Genomic DNA, 21,946 nt, shown 5'->3' with positions numbered 1-21,946 from the left:
CATATATTGACCCTCTTAATGCAGTCCCTTGCAAAGCATGCTGGGAACAACAGATCCACTGCCCAGTTAGAGGTCAACAACAATGATTCATGTAGATTTCACACAAATGAATTCGGTTGATTAAACACAATTAAATTAAGTTGTGACAATATTAAACAATCATGTTACTTTTGCTTATTTTAATTAATTATTTTAACAAGAGGCCAAAATTCATTTTTTGAGTGTTGATATCTCTTCCTTGTCCACAACATTATTCGAAGGCCCCATGACTTTCACAAAAAAAGAAAATCACACTTCAAAGAAAGAAAAACTGTTGTTGATGAGGTGAATCAATATTTTAAAAATTAATTTTTAGCTGTTTTAGCTTTAAGATTTGTTTTGACTTCTCTGTTTTGTTTTGTTTTTTTTTTTATCTTGAGGCCCCCAGTGGGCCCCAACCCCTGGTAGAGAAACTGGCCTATTATTTTATTGTTTATGATGTATCTAATATATATATATATATGATATCTATGGACATGTCCATGCTTCGGATTGGTGATTTAGGGATTGATCTTACCGGTCAACCTACCTGTGTGTTGTGAATTTGGGAATGTGTTATATACATGGATGTCTGAAATTACTTTCAGATCACAGCAACCCTATTGACCAGCGACAGCCCATGAATCATTAGCGTGCGACTTGGAAGTATATAAGGGCGCCTTGCAAACATGATAATCACCTTTCCGTCTGAAGCGACTGTTTGATAGGCAGGCCCTGAGGCATGGCGAAAAGACGCAGTCAGACATACCCTTTCAAAAGTTAACTAGCACTGCGTCGATTGACGCTAAGGGGAACAATATACCAACGTCACCATGCTAAGGGGAGTGCATACCCATTGGCAGTCACAACTGGCAAAACCAGCAAATTCAAATGAAATGCCAGAACCACTCACTGGGCTGTCAGTGACAGCATTCCCTACGGTCATAGCCCAAGCTATACGTTCCACAGGAAAACCTCAACAAAAATTGTTTAATGAAAGGCCTACCTGGTCCTGCTCAAGGGCCTAGGACCACTGCTTCAATTTTAGAAGAGGTCCCTTCTAGAGAATGTGGCTAGGGAACCTGAAGGAGCCCCAGCCAATCACTATTCAGGGGAACATACTCACCCAAAATGCCACCATGAAAGCCTGAGCTGGTATCACTTACATAGACACTTCAGCCTGGGAAAATTCCTGTCTGTCCGAAGACAGAGCCTCTGGACACATGCCTTTAGATAAGGCTACCAACCAGAGGGACACCAAAGCTGACAGTTAACAACTTTCCCTGGATCTCAGAGATGGCGTATCCAGGAGTGCATGACTCAGCATAACGCTTACAACCCTTGCCTGCGAGGGGAGTTTCTCTGAGAGGAGAAGGCTAAGATAAAATTACGCCCTCAGGAGAGGTGATCCATCACCTGTATGTGTTTGTACTGGATCACCTCCCTTAGATCCCTCTTTCTGCGACCTACTCCTTCACGGAGGAGGAGCACAAGAGGTGACACTGGCCCTTAATTCGGCCCTGTCTACGGTCCTCGGACTACGGTCTGTCTGAGCGTGAATACGGATCTCAGCGTTATACATGGTCCTAAATGCAGCTGAGTGCACCTTCGCCTCTCTGAACTTTCCAACTACCACCTCCACGGAGCTGCCAAAAAGCTCAGAGGGTATCGAGCAAATTGAGGAGAATCGAGGAGAAAGTCTTTCTCTTTCTTCCCAATGTCGGCCAGGTTCAACCACAGATATCTCTCCATGGTCACTATCGCCGCCATCAACTGGCCGATCTAGGCAGCAGTCTATTTGGTGGCCCGGAGAGCTAGATCTGTGGTGTGGCTCACCTCAGGGGCCCCACCCCCTGGTCTAGATCCCTCAGCAGATCAGCCTGGCATACCTGCAACACCACCATGGTGTGCAGGGCAGCACCGGACTGACCTGCTGATGTGTATGCTCTGCCATTCAAACTGGCAGGGTTGAAGCTCTCAGTGTCATGTCCGCTCTCCTATGCCCTCAACGTCAACGAGACTAGCCTGCTGATGTCGGTGGATACGGGCAGAATATGAGTTCTTCCATGTCATCGCGATCTCAATATGGACATAAAGAAGAAGTGGAAGGCTCACCTGAGCTGGTGGTTTATGACTCGGGAGTAACCTCTCTTATTGCGAGCGATTTCTCCCCCAATGCGCAGCCAAGGCAGCCGCAGTCTGCCCGCGGCACGTTCCATAACACCAACGACGCTCAGTATACACGGGGCAGGGTGGCTGAGAAGGTTCAGGATCTATCCGATTATCACCCCCGTCATCAGCCATCTCCTGTTCGTCCGGAACGGCACTCGCTGCCTCACTATGTTCTTTTTTTAATAGAAAAACCTTAATCATCCATCTGGGAACGCCATGACGCTAGTCGCATGAGCCTGACCTGAGCCGTGAGGTCCAGAGCCAAACCCTCTTCTCTCAAGAAGAGGGCCAGACGAGAGCCGAGCGTTCTCAAAGAAAAACGCTCACGGTTTGCATAGACAGTTCCCTCGAGACCTGTCTGTGTGCGCTCTTCCTTCCTAGACAGAAAACACCCAGTTTTGTGTGTCACCTGGCGTCAAATATCTTGAGCACGGGCCTACACATTTCCAAAAGCACTCAGCCTTCTCAGTGCATTTCATAATTACCTGATTTGCAAGCGTTTACAGACAGAACAGTCCCTGAAGATGAAAAGATGATTATCATGTTTGCAAGGCACCCTTATATACAGTACTTCCAGGCAGTGTTGTAGTCGAGACCACCTCACTTGAGTCCGAGTCGAGACCGAGACCAGATAGATTTGAGTCCGAGTCAAGACCGCGTCCATAGAGAGTCGAGTCCGAGTCGAGTCCGAGACCGAGACCAGTGAGGGTTGATTACCTAATTTACTTTTATTTATAGAGAAATCCTTTTTTTTTTTTTTTACTGAATTTACTTAGAGTTTAAAAAATATGATCAGTTTAGGATAAAAAGGCCACATAGTAGGTGGTGTTAAAAGTAATTTTATTACAATTTGTCATGCGCAGTTGCGCACTAGAAAATCACCAATCACTGGATGTGTCAATCAATTTAAAGAAATATTTTATTAACATACATTAATAATCATGAAAAATAGTTTGAATTGAACTCGAGTGGACTCGGGAATAAGTCTGAGTCCTAAAAAAAAAATGTTCGAGTACGAGTCAATTCCGAGTTCAAATGCACACGAGTCCATGACAAGACCAAGACCATTAAAATATGGTCTCGAGACCGAGTCCGAGACGAGTCCGAGTCTCGAGTACTACAACACTGCTTCCAGGTCACACGTTAATGATTAATGGGCTGTCTCCGGTAAATAGGATTGTCGTGATTTGATAGTAATTTCAGACACCGGTCACACCTGAGTATACACCGGTATCCCCTTAGTATCAATCGTCACAGTGTGAGTTATCTTTCGAAAGGGAACAAATGTTTAACAAATATAACTTTTTTATATTTTTGTAAAGAGCAGATTCTAATGTTTTCTGTTTTTTTGTGTTTATGTGTGTGTGTCTACAGGTTTGATTACCAGGAGCTGCTTCACAACTCCAGTTTTTGCCTTGTTCCTCGAGGCAGGAGGCTTGGGTCCTTCCGCTTTCTAGAGGCCCTGCAGGTAGGTGACACTGAAGTTTGCCTGTCTAAAACACTTTCACAGCATACTTCCTTTCATAACAGGTGTTTTTGACTGATTTGGATGTTTTTAGGGCTCTGCCGTTTGGAGCCCTGAGGTTACACTACTCTGACGTAGGGGTTATTGATATTGACATTCTGTCATCTTTTCAAAAACACCCAGAGATTCCTATATTGAAGAGGAGAGGTGAAGGGAACTATTAATAAATCTCTCTCTCTCTCTCTCTCTCTCTCTCTCTCTCTCTGTGTGTGTGTGTGTGGTTCATTAGTTGTTTTCTCTGAGGTTCGTCAGGAGAATCAACTATGCAGCTGAAACTCCACTTGCATCACTTCTTTTTTTATATATTAGGAAAAAAATACAGTTCAGTGCCTCTACCACATAACATTTGTGCATTATATTATATGTTCATGTTCCCGATACTTACTAAGCAACTATTTTAATCTAAGTTTGAGAATATTTTGTATTGTGAACTGTTAAGTTTGTTAAAAGTGTCATATAAGCCAGTAACACCTACTGTATGAGTAGTCACGCAGAAAGCATGGGATGAAACTTCAGCTCAATATCTTAATATCTGACTGCCAGAATGCAGAAGTTGTCAATGCCACACATGGAGGATTCTAAGTTGAACAGAGAGTTTGCATAATACATAATATGATTGATATTATTAATTAATATGATTAATTATTAATGGTAACTTGGAATGATGGAGCTTGTATGGTACAGTTATTCATGTACATACTGTATGTACCGATCACTTTTAAAACATACATTTTAAAATGTAGACTTACTGTCTTTGATGTCACAAGATCTTTCAGAAATCCTACAAAATGCTGATCTGATGCTCTGGGAACTGATTTGATTCTTTTATTATCCTCACAACTGAAAATTATTTTATTTTAAAATTAGGAATTTTATTTCTATTTGAATTATTTCTATTTTATTTATATTTTTAATTACTTATTTCATTTCTAATAAGTATAGAGTTTCATAAAATCTAAAAGTGGATTAATAATAATAAAAAAGTGTCCATATGCTTCCACTGAAAACTCTTTTTAGTCACATCTTTAGCCTGTCAAAACCGATATTTGTCAGTCAGATATGGGAGGTAAACACAGGGTGTTTGAATTTCCTCCTTATTTTTCACATCTCTCCAGCAGTTGAGTGAGGCAGTGGCTCCCTGCGTTGTGCTCTCTGATGGGAGCACTTTGATAAGAGACATCAAAAGGCTTTTAGATGCTGATGCATGTGGGGCAGTCCTTGTGTTGTCAACCATCCCGATTAAACAAAAAAAAAAAAAAACATGGAGTGAAAGAAGTCATGCGTGTGTGTGTGTGCGTGTGTGATGGAAGGTGTCTGTGTGAAAGGTCAGGTGGGATTACCAAAGCGGTGGTCTCTGCCACACTCCTGATATCTGGCACAAACCTTCTTAAGTCTTCCATATGACTGTCACCTTTGAATGCTGGGCGGTCAGATGCAGTCTTGAATTTAAAGGCCTTCTCACCCAAAGCTAAACCCACAGACCTGCCTCCTTGAATGTCAATTATACAAATCTATAATGTTATTGGTTCATAAATGTTAGATATTAGAGTCTTAGAGGCTGTTTAAACGACACCATTTTCAACTAAAAACTTCACGAAACAACGTCATTTTGGGTGCCTGAAATCGCAAACTTTAGAAAACAGGTTTCAAAAATGTGAATCTCTGAAGACGTTAACGTTCTGCACATACGTATTAGGTGTTCAGTTTAAAGTGGTTCATTGCATCTAATGGCTTAGCAGCAGAATCCACCGTTTTTTGTCGTTTTCGCGGATCTGTGTGAATGGGGATCATTTTTACAATGTTATCGTCTGTACGCGGAATGCCTGTACTTTGTCAATGCCGTGCGCGCCAAGCATCCATTACATGAGCCCAGGGGGAACCCAGGGAGCCCTAATAAGTGGGGATAGTAGGTGGCCAGCAGCAGTGCAGGCCAGCACATGTACATAAGCACTCAGAGGGAACAGCAGAGTGGCGGCGACGGTTTGTGTAAGCAATAGCAACCCAATAGTGCAGCTCAGGAGAGCTGTTGTGTTGTTTCACACTTATATCGCCAGAAGTTTTGCCTGCAGAGTGGGAACTTCCAGATTGTAAAATCTGACAAAGGTGGACGGGGAAGCCCAGCCCACCGCCACACATATGTCATGAATGGAAATCCCACTGGACCACACCCACGATGAGGCCATGCCCCTAGTGGAGTGAGCCCTGACACCCAATGGGCATTGCAGGCATTTTGTTGTGTAAGCAGCCACAATAGCATCCACTATCCATCTGGACAGTGTCTGTTTCGAGGCGGCGAGACCTTTTGTGCGCCCACCAAACAAGACAAATAGCTGCTCCGTGCGTCTGAAAGAGGTGGAGCGCACAGTGTAGAATCTCAATTTTCTGTCTGGGCAGAGGAGTTTGGTGTCGCATTCGGCAGAGCCAATAGGGAAATGACCTGCGCTCTAAAGAGAAAGCTTTCAAGACCTCGAGGACTACAGAAAGATGCCGTATAGGAACCGATGGGGGTGCAGAGGTTTCATCCTTCTAGCTCCTCTTAGGAAGCGGATGGCCAGCTCATTTTTTCCTAATGATTGGCCGTGCAGTGGTTCCGAGAATGCCACAACGGCCGCTTGTGACAGCTGCATAAGCTCTGGGAACTAAGTCTGATTCTCACAACGTGGGACTATGAGGAGCACCGAGTGGCGTTTCCCTGATTCTCTTTATTACCTGTGGTAGTGAGACAGGTGGGAAGGCGTAATGCGGGCGGCTGGGCCAGTCCTGGGTCAGCGCGTCCTCGCTTCGAGAAGAATACTGGGCAGTGAGCGTTGTCTTCTGACGCAAAAAGTTCGACTTCCGCTCTGCCGAATAGGACCATAGTTTCTGGACTGTTTGGGGGTGCAGGGACCATTCCGCTGGGGGAACGTTGTCCCTGGACAGTTTGTCTGGGCCGTTGTTCAGGTGGCCTGGCATGTACGTCGCTGTTAGCGAGCTCAGGTGGCACTGAGAAACTAGTATGCGTTCTGCCTGATCGCAGAGGTTGATGGTTCTGAATCCGCCCTGACGGTTCAGGTAGGACACCACAGATCCGGACTGGGAAAAAGTGCCAGAGTGCGTTCTCGACCGCTATCATTTCCAGACAGTTTATGTGAAGGAGCTTTTCCTGGTCTGACCATAGACCAAAAATGGTCTATGGCCTGGACCCTAATCTGCACCCTCGCAGATTGACATGTCAACAACACGAACCAAATTCTTCCAGGCCTCACCTCAGCAACGTCAAAGTAGACGTTGTTCACGATTTGTTAGGTTTATGCAGGAAAGTACAAATGAAGCTGAAGCTTCCCTGGGGGACTCCATTGGTTAGCAAGCCTTCACCTACTGTTAGCATTCCATTGACTCCCATTCATTTTGGCGTCACTTTGGCAGCAAATAACTTTTGTCCATTGTTTATTTCTAAAGAAACTACAATGTATAAAAGACCTTGTATCTTACGTTATGGCCCCGTAGAAGCAGTTTTTGTAAAAAAGAGGCTAGTGATTGCGTCATAACCATGTAACTCTCTGTCGCACGGTTGAGAAATTACCATAGACAGGGGTGAAGCTCATGACAATCGGGGCGTGGAGGCATAACGTCCAATAATGTCAAGGGAGAAGCCCATGGAGAGTCATAAAGTTGATCCTGCTGCTCATGGACAGCTAATACTCACACTCTCAGTCTCTGCACGTTTCACTTTTAATTCTATGGGGTCGCTGAGTCCATTTCTTTTACTCTCTATGGGAATTACTGAAAACTCATTTGGGAAATAGGTAAGGTAAAAGGAATGCCGAAAATGTTATATATACACACTCTAAACAATGCTGGGTTGTTTGAACCCACATTTGGGTAAAATATGGACAAAACCAAATGTAGGGTTAAAAACGTAATTTCAAATTTTAACCAAACTTCAACTTTCACTTTCAACTGTAAATTGTTTAATTGCATTTTTAACACAGCATTTGGGTTTGTCTATGTTTTACTCAAATTTGGGTTGAAACAACCTAGTATTGTTTAGAGTGTAAAGATCAATAAATAATGCTTTAGAATTTTTTTTTTTTTTTTGCAATGCAGTTAACTAATGTTAACAAGTTGGAACCGTATAGTAAAATGTTGCCGGAAAAAAAAATAGAATTCCTGAACATTTTAGGATTTAGAAGCTATTGGCAAATATAAAAAAAGTCCACAGAGAAAATGACATTGTTTGAAGGTGTCAGTGTACATTTTGACAACAGTTCATCGATTGAAATTAACACTGTGAAAGTGTTGTACAGTTATTGGTGGCAAATGTGTAGAGGGGTGAGGATTTGATATGTGTGTGTGTGTTTCACAGGCGGCCTGTATTCCTGTGCTGCTGAGTAACGGATGGGAGCTGCCCTTCTCAGAGGTCATTGACTGGAGTAAAGCGGCTATCATTGGAGATGAGAGATTATTGCTGCAGGTACACACACACATACACATTCACATCACACCATTAGTGCACAATTACCCCAAGACACTCCACAAACACATCGTCATAGTCTTAGTACTAGTAGTCATAGCAGTAAAACAAAATTCTCCATCATTCCTGCTTGCCCCACATCTAAAGTGACCACTCACTGCACTGGGAGCTTTAATTAAATCTTGCTCAAATTCTCAATCGGATCTATTAATCCAGATTTTTAAATGTTATTTAGGGGTGATCGTATCACACTTTTCCCCTGACCTTTTAATTACTGTAATCAAGCCAATTCACTATTTCCCCCAAATTACAGAACAAAAAAATTGCCTCTTCTAAAAGGTCTCTTCTAACGTTTAAAAATATCTGATTTTAAGATTTTGCTGGTTTAACAGTACAGTACAGAATAGTAACAACTGACATTTTAGGCTTGCGCACACACACACACACACACACACATACACAAATTTCACCAATTACTGTGTTTTATTTCACATTAATATTAATAGGACAGGATATTAACTTTTTTTTATTTAGGACCCCAAAATTTGATATACTGAATGCAGGTTAACTCTAAACCTAACCTTAACCATTTCTTAAAAATATAAAACGCAAAACGTAGAGTCTATTTATTGTAATCAAAATCATTTATTAAAAAAAAAAATGGCAACAAGTATAGCCCAAATGGCCTTGTATTGGAAGTGCTCTCTGGTTGTATGCAATAGCTCTGTGTGAGGTACAGAGTAGAATTTTAGTTGTTAATCGCTGCAAATCTTATCAATATAGACCTTGACACTTGAATTACAGACAGCCTGGGCTAACCACTAAAGCATCCTTGAGTGCACAAGCACACAGCACAATTGAAGGCAGATCTTGCTCTGTCTCACTCTTCCAGGTTCCATCTATCACCAGGTCTGTGAGTTCTGACAGAATCCTGGCACTGCGGCAGCAGACACAGTTCCTGTGGGACGCCTACTTCTCCTCCGTCACAAAGATAGTCTTAACCACATTAGAGGTGAGTCCTCAGATACAGCAGAAAGAGATTTGCCTCGTCCAAATGAGTCATGCTGGGGAAAATGTGTGAACGAGGGACTGCCAGCTGGTTGATGTGGTATGTACAGTGGGTTTGTGGGATGGTTTGAAAAAATTAAAATGTTGTTGTCATTCACTCCCCTTCATGTCATTCCAAACCTGAATGACTTTCACACAAAAAAACAACAGATTTGTTCGTCAATAACCTTTGACTGTTACATTATATGTAATTAAAATAAAACCTCTTACAATAACAAAGGCGTAGGTTGATGACGCAGTGATAAGCAGAATGATGGGACTTCCTTTCATGCTGATGGATTTAATAATGTTTATGGATGACATGTTATCATGACTGTGATATGAACCAGGGTTCAATTGCTAATAAAAGACAGATATCAACATCACACGTGAGACCTGCGGTTATTAGGAAAAAGGACATTTCATTCTACTGAACTCCTGTAAGTGCTGAATTAATACTCACACAGGCAAGTTTATTGGACAAATTAAACTTGTGAGGTAACGCAGCGCTGTTTCACATGGTCTACACTATCACACTAAACTGCATTTGAGCAGTTTGTTTGCTATTTGAGACTAGCTGTAAGCTAGATCAACATTAGAATAACATATTCTAACATTGAATTGTTTTATGTACATTTGCTCACCTGTCTAATAAAGAGCGGTGTCCCTGTCAAGTGAAGCTCTGTCAAGTCCAATTTAGTCGTGGATGTGGAGCTCTCGGCATCTCGAAAGTGTTTTAGTTCTCTTTTTGTCCTAAATTCTGGCCCATTCACACCAATAATAAAAAATAAAAATAAAAAACGCTATAATGATAACAGTATATCATCATCAACTTCAGTTATGTTTAGGGGACATAATAGCCACACATGCTTTAAAGTAGGACAGATTTTGATTGGCCATCATCAGCTGAAAAAAAGTAGTTGTGTTGTGGACTCAACTATTCTCTTAGAGTTATAACGATTTTGGAAACCTTATTATATCATATAGTTATAGTTCTACAATGATTTTTTACATTTGAAGTCATAAGATGACCCAACAAAATATCAAACAATTGTATCATATATCATATTGCATCATATATTTTCAGTCATATCTTATCATATCATATCCTATCACAGATATTTCATATATCATGTATCAAATCATATATCATACAGATACATAGCATATATCACATATCACACATCACATATCATATCTCATACATCATATATATGGAGTTGGCCCACCCTTTACACATATAACAGCTTCAACTCTTCTGGGAAGGCTTTCCAAAAGGTTTAGGAGTGTGTATAGGAATTTTTGACAATTCTTCTTGAAGCACATTTGTGAGGTCAGGCACTGATGCTGGACGAGAAGGCCTGGCTCACAGTCTCTGCTCTAATTCATCCCAAAGGCTCTCTATTGGGTTAAGGTGCAGGCCAGTCAAGCTCCTCCACATCAAACTCATTCATCCATGTCTTCATAGACCTTGCTTTGTTGGAAAAGGAAACTGTTCCAAAAAAGTTGGGAGTAGAAACTGTCCAAAATGTATTGGTATGCTGAAGCTTTAAGAGTTCCATTCAGCGGATCTAAGGGGATCCAAGCCCGACCCCTGAAAAACAACCCCACACCATAATCCCCCCTCCACCAAACGTTAAACTTGGCACAATGCAGTCAGACTCGTCCACTGGATTGCCAGACAGAAGCATGATTCGTCACTCCAGAGAACACGTCTACACTGCTCTAGAGTCCAGGGGATCCAGAAATCCATTCCATGAAGCTCTCTACGCACTGTTCTTGAGCTAATCTGAAGGTCACACGAAGTTTGGAGGTCATATTGACTCTGCAGAAAGTTGGAAACTTCTGCTCACTGTGCTCCTCAGCATGCACTGACCCCGCTCTGTGATTTTAAGTGGCCTACCACTTCATGGCTAAGTTGCTGTTGTTCCCAATTGTTTCCACTTTGTTATAATACCACTAACAGTTACCGTGGAATATTTAGTTGTGAGGAAATTTCACGAATGGACTATCACGGTACCACACTTGAATTCACTGTGGTCCTGAGAGCTACTGACTTTTTCACAAATGGTTGTATAAGCGTCTGCATGCCTATGTGCTTGATTTTATACAACTGTGGCCATGGAAGGGATTGGAACACCTGAATTGATTGAATTGGAGGGGTTTTCCAAATAATTTTGGCAATATAGTTAAATCTCATATATCATACATAATATTGTATATATATCATATCATTTATCATATATAATATAAAATCCTTTATTTATTTATTTATTTTTCCTTTCCACAACAGATTCTGTCATTGCTTCCAGAATGTCCACTTGTGAAAATGCATCTATTTTATTTTAATGCAGTATATGTTAGTATCAGGTAGTTATTTGTTGTCCACGTTCTCTCCATAAAGTGCCAGTTTGGTAATGTCAGTATTATACAAATGTATAGGCTACACTTGTGAAAAATTATTTTTAAAAGTGTAGGCTACTTATTTTGGATTATGCGAGTGGTTCACTTTAAAAAAAAAAAAAAAAAAAAAAAACTTTTGCTGATAATTTACTCACCCCCATGTCATCCAAGATGTCCATGTCTTTCTTTCTTCAGTCGAAAAGAAATTAAGGTTTTTGATGAAAACATTCCAGGATTTTTCTCCATATAATGGACTTCAATGGGAACCAAACGATTCAAGGTCCAAATGAGAGTTTCATTGCAGCTTCAAAGGGCTTTAAACGATTCCAGACGATGAATAAGGGTCTTATCAAGCGAAACCATCGGCCATTTAAAAAATGTAAAAAGTTTTATAAGCACAAATGCTCACCTTTCTCTGTTCTGTGATGAGCGTTCATGACTCTCCTGTTTGAACTCGTTCATCAAAATGAACAAATCTTTTTCGAGTCATGACGAGTCAGTTATATATAGTTGCATATATAAACTTTAAATATAATATTGACATCTAACACTACAGTTAAAATTATAATCACATTCAGTTGCACTTTGTTATTGTACAAATCTGTACCGAGTTATATTAATTACATAACTTACTATAGGGTTAAGATTAGGATAAGGATGTGATTCTGGGTTTAGCAAGTATGGCTAATTTATAGTTATTACTATAGTAACTGTCACATGTAACAAGGACATTGTGAAATAAAGTGTTACCTAATTCTTGACATGTGCTTTAGTATGTTTGTCACATTAAAATAAGTGTACTTCTTTAAAGCACGGCAGAAGATTATAAAAACATAATGATTTAAAGCTTTTAAATGTGCACTTTTATAAGAAACAGTCATGAAAGTGGAATTTTTTAAGTGGTCTTGAATTTCATTAAAATTATATTATTTTCAGGTCCAGTTTTTTTAACATATACTTTTAAGATTTGAAGTAAAATACAAGTGCACATTCAATGCAATTAAGCACACTTCTTTTTTCACCAGGTAATGCGTAGTAAAAGTTGTTAAGTAATTGTATGTTTTTTTGTTTTTTTCTTATGTTTTATGATAAAATCTTTGTAAAGTTTTATACATGAGACTCTCTGCTGTTTTCCACAAAGCATCATAGTTTATGTACAGTACGTAATTTAGTTAATGCTGATCATGCTTAGCATACACTTTGTTTTGACTCTGTCTCTCATTTTCACTCACTCATTTCTGGCTTTCTCTGTTTCTCTCCCTCGTTGACATCTTCTGTTTTCTTCAAAAGCTTTCATCATGAGTTGCTGTCACACATAAGAAGATGATACCTGCCATGATCAAACGCACTTGGTCTTTTCCAGACCTCTCCAACACATAAAAATGCAGAGACAGAGACAGATTTACACAAACATTCCCTCCCTCACTTTCACGTCTCTGAGAACTTTCTCCCAGGGTACGGGCCTGCCTTGGTCAGCTAGATGGTAAGGAAAGTTTGTGCTTGGTTTCTCTTCATCTCAGGAAGGTGTTGGACAAGTCTTTTAATAACAGGCCTTACTGAGAACAGCCAGACGTCACTGCCAGAAATATGACTGACTAAAAATGTGTTCAGAAAGCAGACAGAGGAATATTTCTGCCAACTTCACCAACATGCCACAGTGATTAGAAACAACTGTAACCATTAAAATCGTATAACCACTTACACTGGCCATTGAGTGATTACCCAAAATAGTACCAAATCTCTCTTTAAAATGTAGTGAAATTTAAACAGTGAAATGCAAACTCAGAATATAACGCAAACCTGCAATAATTAAATATGTTAAATAATACAAATATATATGCCCTCTATTGTACATGCATGAATTCATATTTCCTTCAGCCTATAAGGATTATTCATTTATGTTTCCCCAACACTAATAATACACTGTTAGACCACTGTTAGACACTGTTGCCAGTAATTTACTGTAAAAATGCACTAAAACTCAAGTTAACTAAAAAATACAACTTATTAGTTTTAGTGCATTTTTACAACACTGTTGCCAGTAATTTACTGTAAAAATGCACTAAAACTCAAGTTAACTGAAAAATACAACTTATTAGTTTTAGTGCATTTTTACAGTAAATTACTGGCAACAGTGTTGCCAGTATTTTACTGTAAAAAACCTGGTAAGGTCTAACAGTGTAATTAAACAATACTAATAAAATAATAATTAGTGCTGTCAAACGAATAAAATATTTAATCGTGATTAATCGCATTAATGTCATAGTTAAGTCGTGATTAATTGCACATTTTAATCTGTTGTAAATGTCTCTAGATTTCTTTTTGTCCCATATTTTTTTCTCAACTTAATGCTCGTATCAAAATGGAAAAGTGGATCGGTTTGTTTAGTCCAATTGTTTTTTATTGAAATCAACATTGCCATATGTGTTCAATTTCTCACTTGGAGCAAATAACACAATGTAATTGTCCATTAATAAAAGGGTGAAAGAAATACTGACGAGGTACGGATATTGACGAGGGGGCGGAGAATTCGTATCAGCTGTGTGTTTTTCAGTTGTGTTTCAGACTGGACATGCTGCGATGATGATAGCTCAGTTCACAACGACAAAACACACAGATCACTTTGGTCTTGTCAATGGGACCATTTGGTAACTTTTAAAACTACCCTTTCCATTCAGAATCTTATTGGCATCCATTTCAGAGTCTCGCGCTCGTCATCCACTCAAAACGTAACATGAACCAACCAAACCAACTACTTAGCCGTCACGCAAGCCTAAACAAGTGTGTGGCGTACCTGTTGTTTTGTCTCCAATCTAGCTAGATCCGCTTGCACTTTGGTCGACGAAGCAACAAAACGTCCTCGTGTGGCGCAAGCCATTGAAATGAATGGGTGTCATAGTGCAGCGCCGCATCCTATTGCAAAAGCATATGAAAAAATGACAAACTTTGCCAAAAAGACTATAAAAAATTGACGTCGTTAAAATGGGTTTGCGTTAATGCCGTTAATAACGTGTTTAACTTACAGCCCTAATAATAATAATTTTTTTTTTTTAAACGGGTTACTCGATGGTGTCTCCCCAAAGACATACCACCCAAAGGAATGTGGTAACCAGTTAAGGCCACCACATACACCTATTGGCTGGAGAAGGATAACAACAAATAGAACAAATAGGTGTCAGGATAACATCGAAGGTCATTGGGAAAAAGTAGAATTAATGAAACAAAAACATACAGAGGGGACCATTTACACTTTATTCTATAGACTGATATTTAGTGCATTGTGAAGTCCGCACCATGTTGACAAACTATGAGTGTTTCAACATGTGTGGTGTGTTTGCATGCAGCAATAAATGCTGCCTAATTAACCACATAGATCAAATGTGTCCTCTCCGTGGACTCAGGTTTATTGGCACATCCTCTAGAACATATGCCACGTTGAGTTCATACTGCACAAGAGCTGCAAGATGCTTCACTTGCTGCGTGGATCTGATAAAATCCCTACACTCCACGTACAGCACATTAAAACATCAGCATGTAAATTCACAAAGATACACAAACACACATGCTCCCTGACATGAGAGTTTTAGACTGTAGTTGATCGTAATTGGCTCTGCAGAGACAGAACCAATCAAGCCCAGTGGGAGAAGGACTTAGGACACATTCTGTAGTGGTGTGTGTGTGTGTGTGTGTGTTACTGGTTATTTATGGCTTAAAGATCGTACGCACCCTGTTGTGATGAGGGTGAGGCAGATTGTGATTAATTAGTCTTGTAATAAAATGAGATTAATGTGTTTAATTTGAGTAATTAGGCCTGTGTGCATACTGTTGAGAATGTTGTCTGGGCGTTGCCTTTGAAGACTGATAAGATAGTCGGCCATGTTGATTATTTTATTTTTGAGGCATAATCACACAAAGCTGGCTTCTACAAAATCTTTGAAGGGATATATTTTTATGTTGACTGTAATGTATTTTTGTAACACTATATAATAATGCTACATTTGTTTATGCATTAGATATCATGAACTTATAATGAACAATACCAGTAGCGGAGTGGCAATCGAGAGAGTCGGGAGTTTTCACGGTGGGCCGGTAGTGTTTCGAGGCCGCGGGGGTCGGTCTGATAAAATGTATTTATTGGAAAACGTCTCAGGTTACGTATGTAACCCTGGTTCCCTGAGAGGGAACGAGAGCTGCGTTGTTAAACCTGATGGGAACGCTCTGCGTGATTGCGTCGTGAAGCGTCTGTACAATCAGTCCAATGAGAGAGTAGGACGTCAGGTGACGTCATCGACCAGGAAACTATAAAGCACCCTTGAGATCAGACCGCGACAGCTTCTGTGAAAGGCCTGAAGCAAGTCGATCAGGGCATGCAGGAAGTATGGCAGGCGAACGCAGCTCTCGTTCCCTCTCAGGGAACCAGGGTTACATACGTAACCTGAGACGTTCCCTTTCAAGGGAACTTCGAGCTGCGTTGTTAAACGCGATGGGAACCCCATACCCACTATGCCATGCTGAGAAATGCCCGTTCTGTGTGAAGTCCTTGCGCACACTAAGAAGCAAGCAACCTAGCCCCAGGAGTGGAGAGGCCAAGGTCATAAAATCTGACACATGTATGCAGGGAGGACATCCTGCCGTACTACAAAAATCGAGAAGGGAAACACTCGAAATAAAGGCCGTAGAGGCCGCCATACTTCTAGTAGAATGGGCCCGAACAGCCATACTGTTCAGCCGCTTCATAAGCTAATGATATAGCCTCGACTATCCATTTGCTCATAACCTGTTTAGATGCAGGGGACTCTTTCTTGAGTGACCCAAAGCAGACAAATAATTGTTCAAAGTTACGCCACAGGGCAGCTCTGTGAACGTAGGCATCTAATGCCCGAACTGGACATAACAGGTTCAGTCGTTCCTGATCTGGGGTATTAAAAGGTGGAGGATAAAAGGCCTGCAGCAATATAAGGCCCCCAAAAATTAACTGGGACCTAAGGAGTATAACCCGGTCTAGGGTATAGAAATGCTTTCACCATACCCGGTGCAGATTCCAGGCATAAAGGAGCAACCGACAGGGCATGCGAATCTCCTAATCTCCGGTAAATGAAACCGCAAGGAGAAATGTTCTCAAAGTGAGGAATTTTTCTGAAACCTCTTTAATGGGCTCAAAGGGAGCCAAAGCCAGACCCTCAAGTACAATGGCCAAATCCCAAGCCGGTGCTCTAAGTGCAGTGCAGGTTTCAACCTCATGTACCACCAAGAAAAACTAGTAATTAGAGGATCTCTCCCGATAGAAGTACCCCCCAGAGGGGTGTGGTAGGCCGATATAGCCGCCACGTAAACCTTTAAGGTAGAAGGAGATAATCCAGCAGAGAAACGGTCTTGCAAGAAATCAAGAACTGTACCAACAGGGCAGTTAACAGGATCTTGGTGATGTTCGCCACACCAGATGGAGAATAATTTCCATTTCAATGCATATAGTTTCTCTCGTGGAAGGAGCTCTGGATTGGAGAATGGTCTCAACGACCTCAGTCGAGAGACGGGATTTTATGGGCCCCCTCAGAGGCCAAGCCACAGTATCCAAACTCCAAATGAGGGTGAACTCCCAGGAGCATCGGGAAATGTGTACCGGTGTAGTGTTAACCACACCTAATACATCACATCCAGTCCAAGCAGAGCTGGATGTGTGAGGGAGAACCAAATAGAGCAATGCGTTGTACCAACGATGTGAAATGTCGACTGACTTTAGTTTGACTTTAGTTCTCCCTAAGAAAGTCCGACACCTTGGGGGTGAGTCTCCATTCCCTGGGCCTCAGCCCCTGCCTCAACAGGATATCTGCTCCGATATACGAGACCATCAGTGTTTTATCCGAAAGGACAAACACATAGTGACCTCTAGGGTCTGGCAGGAAGTATTGAGATTTTTGGGAATACCGCCATCACTTTTAGCCAATTATGTGCTAAAAGGTAGATGGTCCTGCCAAGTACCATCCGCCGAGCAACCACTCATGATCACCCCCATCTTGTCAGGGAAGCATCCGTCGATAGCATTATGTGTCGACAAGAAGCCCCAAAAACTGGGCTTGGGCGAGGGACCAAGGCTCTTCGACATGACGAAGGATGAAGGCAAAGCCGCGTGACCTTGATCATGCGAAACGTTTTTCTCCTCGGAGACAACCCCTTGGTCCTGAGCCATAACTGCATGGGTCTCATGTACAAAAGACCAAAAGTAACTACGTTGGACACAGCTGCCATGAGAGACACCAGTCTAAAAAATGCTTGACAGTGAGTAACTGGCCTAGATATACCCCCCACCCCCCCCACCCCCAACTGGTGAGGGAAGCATCCGTCGATAACATTATGCGTCGACAAGAAGCCCCCAACAATGGGCCTGGGTGAGGAACCAAGTTTCTTCCTCAAGACCGAAGCACGAAGGCAAAGCCGCGTGACCTTGATCATGCGAAAAACGTTTTTCTCCTCAGAGAAAACCTCTTTGTCCTGAGCCATCACTGCATGGTTCTCATGTACAGAAGGCCAAAAGTAATTACGTTGGACGCAGCTGCCATGATATATACCCCATTTACTGCTGTAAAAGGCTACACCTAGAAAAGTGGTCCTCAGAGCCACTCTTCTTGGCGTTGAGCAACAACCCCCAACATCTTAAAATAAGACAGAACGACATCTCAATGCCGAACTGCCAAATGCTCAGATTGAGCAAGGATCAATAAATCATTGATAGTATAATACGCAAATGCCCTGGAGTCCAAAGGAGCCAGAGCTGCATCCACGCATATTGAAAACAAAAGTGTGGGGTGTGAACCATGGCTGAATAGGAGAACCCGATGTTGGTATGCTTCGCCCCCGAAAGCAAACCTCAGGAACCTCCTGTGATGAGGATGGAAAGATAAGTAAGCATCCCTGAAGTTTATTGAGAGAAACCAGTCCTCGGACTGAATCTGTGACACAATCATATTTAAGCATATTGAACTTAAGATTCTGAATCCTGCTGTTTAATTGACACAGGTCCAGAGTAGGACGCAACACCTCATCCTCTTTCAGAAACAATGAAGTAATGGCTGTCTGCTGGGAGGAGGAATCCCTTCTACAGCTCCTTTTACAGAAGTGTCAATACTTCCTGCTCCATAACCAAAGCCTGCTCGGGTCCACCACTACGAGGAGGACGCCTAGAAATCTGGGCGGACAAGAACCGAACTGAATTCTGAAACCTTTTTCTATAGTGTGCAGGACCCACTGAGAAATGTGTGGCAGTAGTTTTTAACGCTGCCAGAAATTCTACTAGGGGAACCAGTCTCTCAAGACTGGCCTCTGGATTTGCTTGAACAATCATTTCGGTGCCCTGAAGCGGCTAACCGACACCTCAGAGGTTGCCGAGGAGAAACGATTTCTCAAAATCGTCCCTGCCCCGGAGGAGCCCTCAGAAGCCTGATAGCCTCATTTTCTTGTCTAAGCTTCATTAGAGATGATGACAGTCCTCAGATCTGCCTATCTCTTAACTAGCTTAGTTCCTACGACCCTCCTCGGAGGACCGTTGGATAAAGCAGGCACCTCGGCGCCCTGAAACGGCGAACCGCCAGGGAAACCGAACTGACTGCTCTTTTTTTAAGGCTCGTTTGGGGACACTGAGACCTTGGTGCCCTGAAACGGCGAACCAGCAGGCAAACCGAACAGTCAGTGCTGCGACCCTCCTCAGAGAGTTCGCCCCAAAGGGCACTGAGGAGAAACGATTTCTCAAAACCGTCCCTACCCCAGAGGGGACCACCCTTAGAAGCCTGACCACCTCAGCGTCAGGGCTTCTCCTTTGTCCAAGCTTTTTTAGAGATAAAACAGTCCTCAGATCTTGCATATCTCTAACTGGCTATAGACTGTTCTGTTTGCACCTTGTGCTGCGAGGAGCTCAATAGGCCGAGACTGCTCTCGTCCAGCAGTCTCAGGAACATTGGTGAGGAAGAAACCTCTGGAACACCGCTGAATGGATTATTTCATAGTTTTCTTGAAAGCGGAACGTCCAGAAGAACAGACATATTTTTATTTTCCCATTATCTTAATATCGGAAAAACATGCATATAATTCTGTGGCCACCAGCGGGAACAACCGAACTGGCAGCGCTGCGACCCTCCTCAGAGAGTCGCTCCTCACACACATTCCATACCCACCAGGGGCTGCCTAATAAAAATGTATTCATTATTTATGATGGCTGGTGGGTAACGTCGGGGTTAAAAACGATGACACCGACTCGGGAGAGAGAAAGCTTGCAAGCGTCTCTTAACCCGAGGCACTGAAACACCCAAACATTGCTATAATATGGGGGTTAAACACATAAAATATAAACCCCGACGAGGAGGCTGAGAAACAGAGTTTTCTAGTTTTTAAGGTAAATTTAATCTAAAAACTCTTATTTATTTTTCAATCTCATAATGTTCAGCTAGCAAGTAAAATTTTAACTGGCAAAAGCATAAATAAAACCTCCTTTTAAAAGCTCATCTTTATTCAGCAGATATGAGCTGACTTATTTATTCATTCATTTAAAAGTCAAACATCTGCCTTTCTCTTAACATTTTTATTTGTTTGTACTGCTTCTTTTTAAAACAAAACACTAACGATACCAATTCCTCGCAATCGCAGTCCAGATCTGGCATGTGAAAGCTGAGATAGAACTGAGCTCGTCCCAACCCCCGCTGTCAGATCCGTTTGCGAACCCCGAAATGCGAGTCGTCTCCGTGCCTCGGCAACAGAGAGACCCGCGCGGGGAACGCGAACCGAACCGTCCTCCTCGGAGAACGCCCGGCGGGAGCGGAGCGTCCTCGCGGACAGCTTCTCGCAATGCCCACAGTCAGCTCTGCTGGCTCTGCTGGCATGCTCCACTCCCAAACAAATAGCTGATGTGTGTCCCCACCCGTGATGTAACGAGGGCAGGGAACCACACCGCGTCTATAATCTTGCTTGCCATAAATATAGATAGTGATATACATTTTTTTTCTTGGCTTTGACAAACAACAATAAATAGACAAGGACAGACAGAGATCGCTTGCTGAAGGCTACAGAAGCTGTCGCAGTCTGATCTCAAGGGTGCTTTATAGTTTCCTGGCCGATGACGTCACCTGACGTCCTACTCTCTCATTTTTTTTTTTTAACAGACGCTTCACGATTCATTTGGACTATTTTTCAATTATTTATTTCGTAATTATTTATAATTTCCTGCCACATCAGGGTGCCTGTGAGTTGTGAATTTAAAGATGAGCTTGGAAAGGGTATAAATGTACTGTCCAAATGAATCATCTTCTAAAAAAATAACTCCTTTGACTATTTTCAATTGCTAAATAAAATTGATCAGCTTTTTAGGTGTGGGTGGGGGGGGGGGGGTGTCAAAAATGTCAAAGCTAAATTCTACACACACACACAAGGTTGTATTTAGGTAGACATACCATAATAGTATTTCTTGTAGGTGTCCATTTTTCCTTTGACATGGAAAAAAAAGAAATATCCAACATGACATCATGACTTTTGCGTAAACATACACGGCAATTTCGAGTCAAGTGGCATGTTATCTCGACACATTTTGAGCTATCCGCGTGTATGCGTGTATGTCTACGCCATTAACGCCTGCGTCATTCCGCATGTCTATACACGCCGTCAAATGTCCAACCAAAACAAAGCAAAATGTACATCTACATCTGGGGAGCTATGTTTTTCTTTCCTAGGATGGGGGGAACAGTCATAAGTGCCATTAACCCCAGTGACGGTTAGGTTAAGGTTGAGGTAAGTCATATATTTATATATACAGTAATAACGTTAAGTCAACGGCGTTCATAAACACGCTGAAAAGCAATTATGCGCGTTGATAGCACGCCAAAAATGGAAATGCCAATTGGCGTGTCATACACACGCTGCTTCAGAGAAGTAGATCTTCAAGACTCTACATTGCAACTGAGCAGCAAATCTTGAAAATCCAAACTAATTCCAAAGCACCAATCCGACTGTGCGAAGAAAGATGTCGCTAAATTCAACATATTTTGTTAATCATGGAACAAAAAATGTTCCTAGACCTAACCCTACCCCTAGTAACTTGTCCCTCAAATCTGATTGGTTCGAGGATCAACAAAGTAGTTGATCTAGGTGAAATCATGTTCACCTTATAACTTACTCAGGATATAAATTACTCTCTTAGGACATTCGAGCAGCAACTCTCCCGTTCTTTCTCGAATTTGTAGTTTTAGAGAATTTTGAATGTGAAAATAACTGTGCTGAGCTGAAAGTTGGTTAGGGGAACTGTGTGAAGAGTTTGGAAAAAATGACCTAAGTATTGAGAAATGTGTCGT

The 21,946-nt window shown here is 41.8% G+C and overlaps 1 protein-coding gene across 1 annotated transcript in view; it reads left to right on the top strand.

Annotated features, from left to right (window-relative positions):
• The window catches only part of LOC120493730 (exostosin-1), a 358,315-nt gene that overhangs the window by 281,040 nt on the left and 55,329 nt on the right, over positions 1–21,946 (top strand). Inside the window, exons 3-5 of the mRNA XM_039692526.2 lie at positions 3,565–3,658; positions 8,061–8,168; positions 9,061–9,180. Of these exons, the coding sequence (XP_039548460.2) occupies positions 3,565–3,658; positions 8,061–8,168; positions 9,061–9,180 (322 nt within the window). The remainder of the gene's footprint in view (positions 1–3,564; positions 3,659–8,060; positions 8,169–9,060; positions 9,181–21,946) is intronic.

Source organism: Pimephales promelas, chromosome 13, assembly GCF_988280905.1.
Source record: "Pimephales promelas chromosome 13, fPimPro1.hap1.1, whole genome shotgun sequence".
In the NCBI taxonomy this organism is placed as follows: Eukaryota; Metazoa; Chordata; class Actinopteri; order Cypriniformes; family Leuciscidae; genus Pimephales; species Pimephales promelas.
Note: the sequence above shows the minus strand (reverse complement) of the source record. Positions and strands in the feature narration are given on the sequence as shown.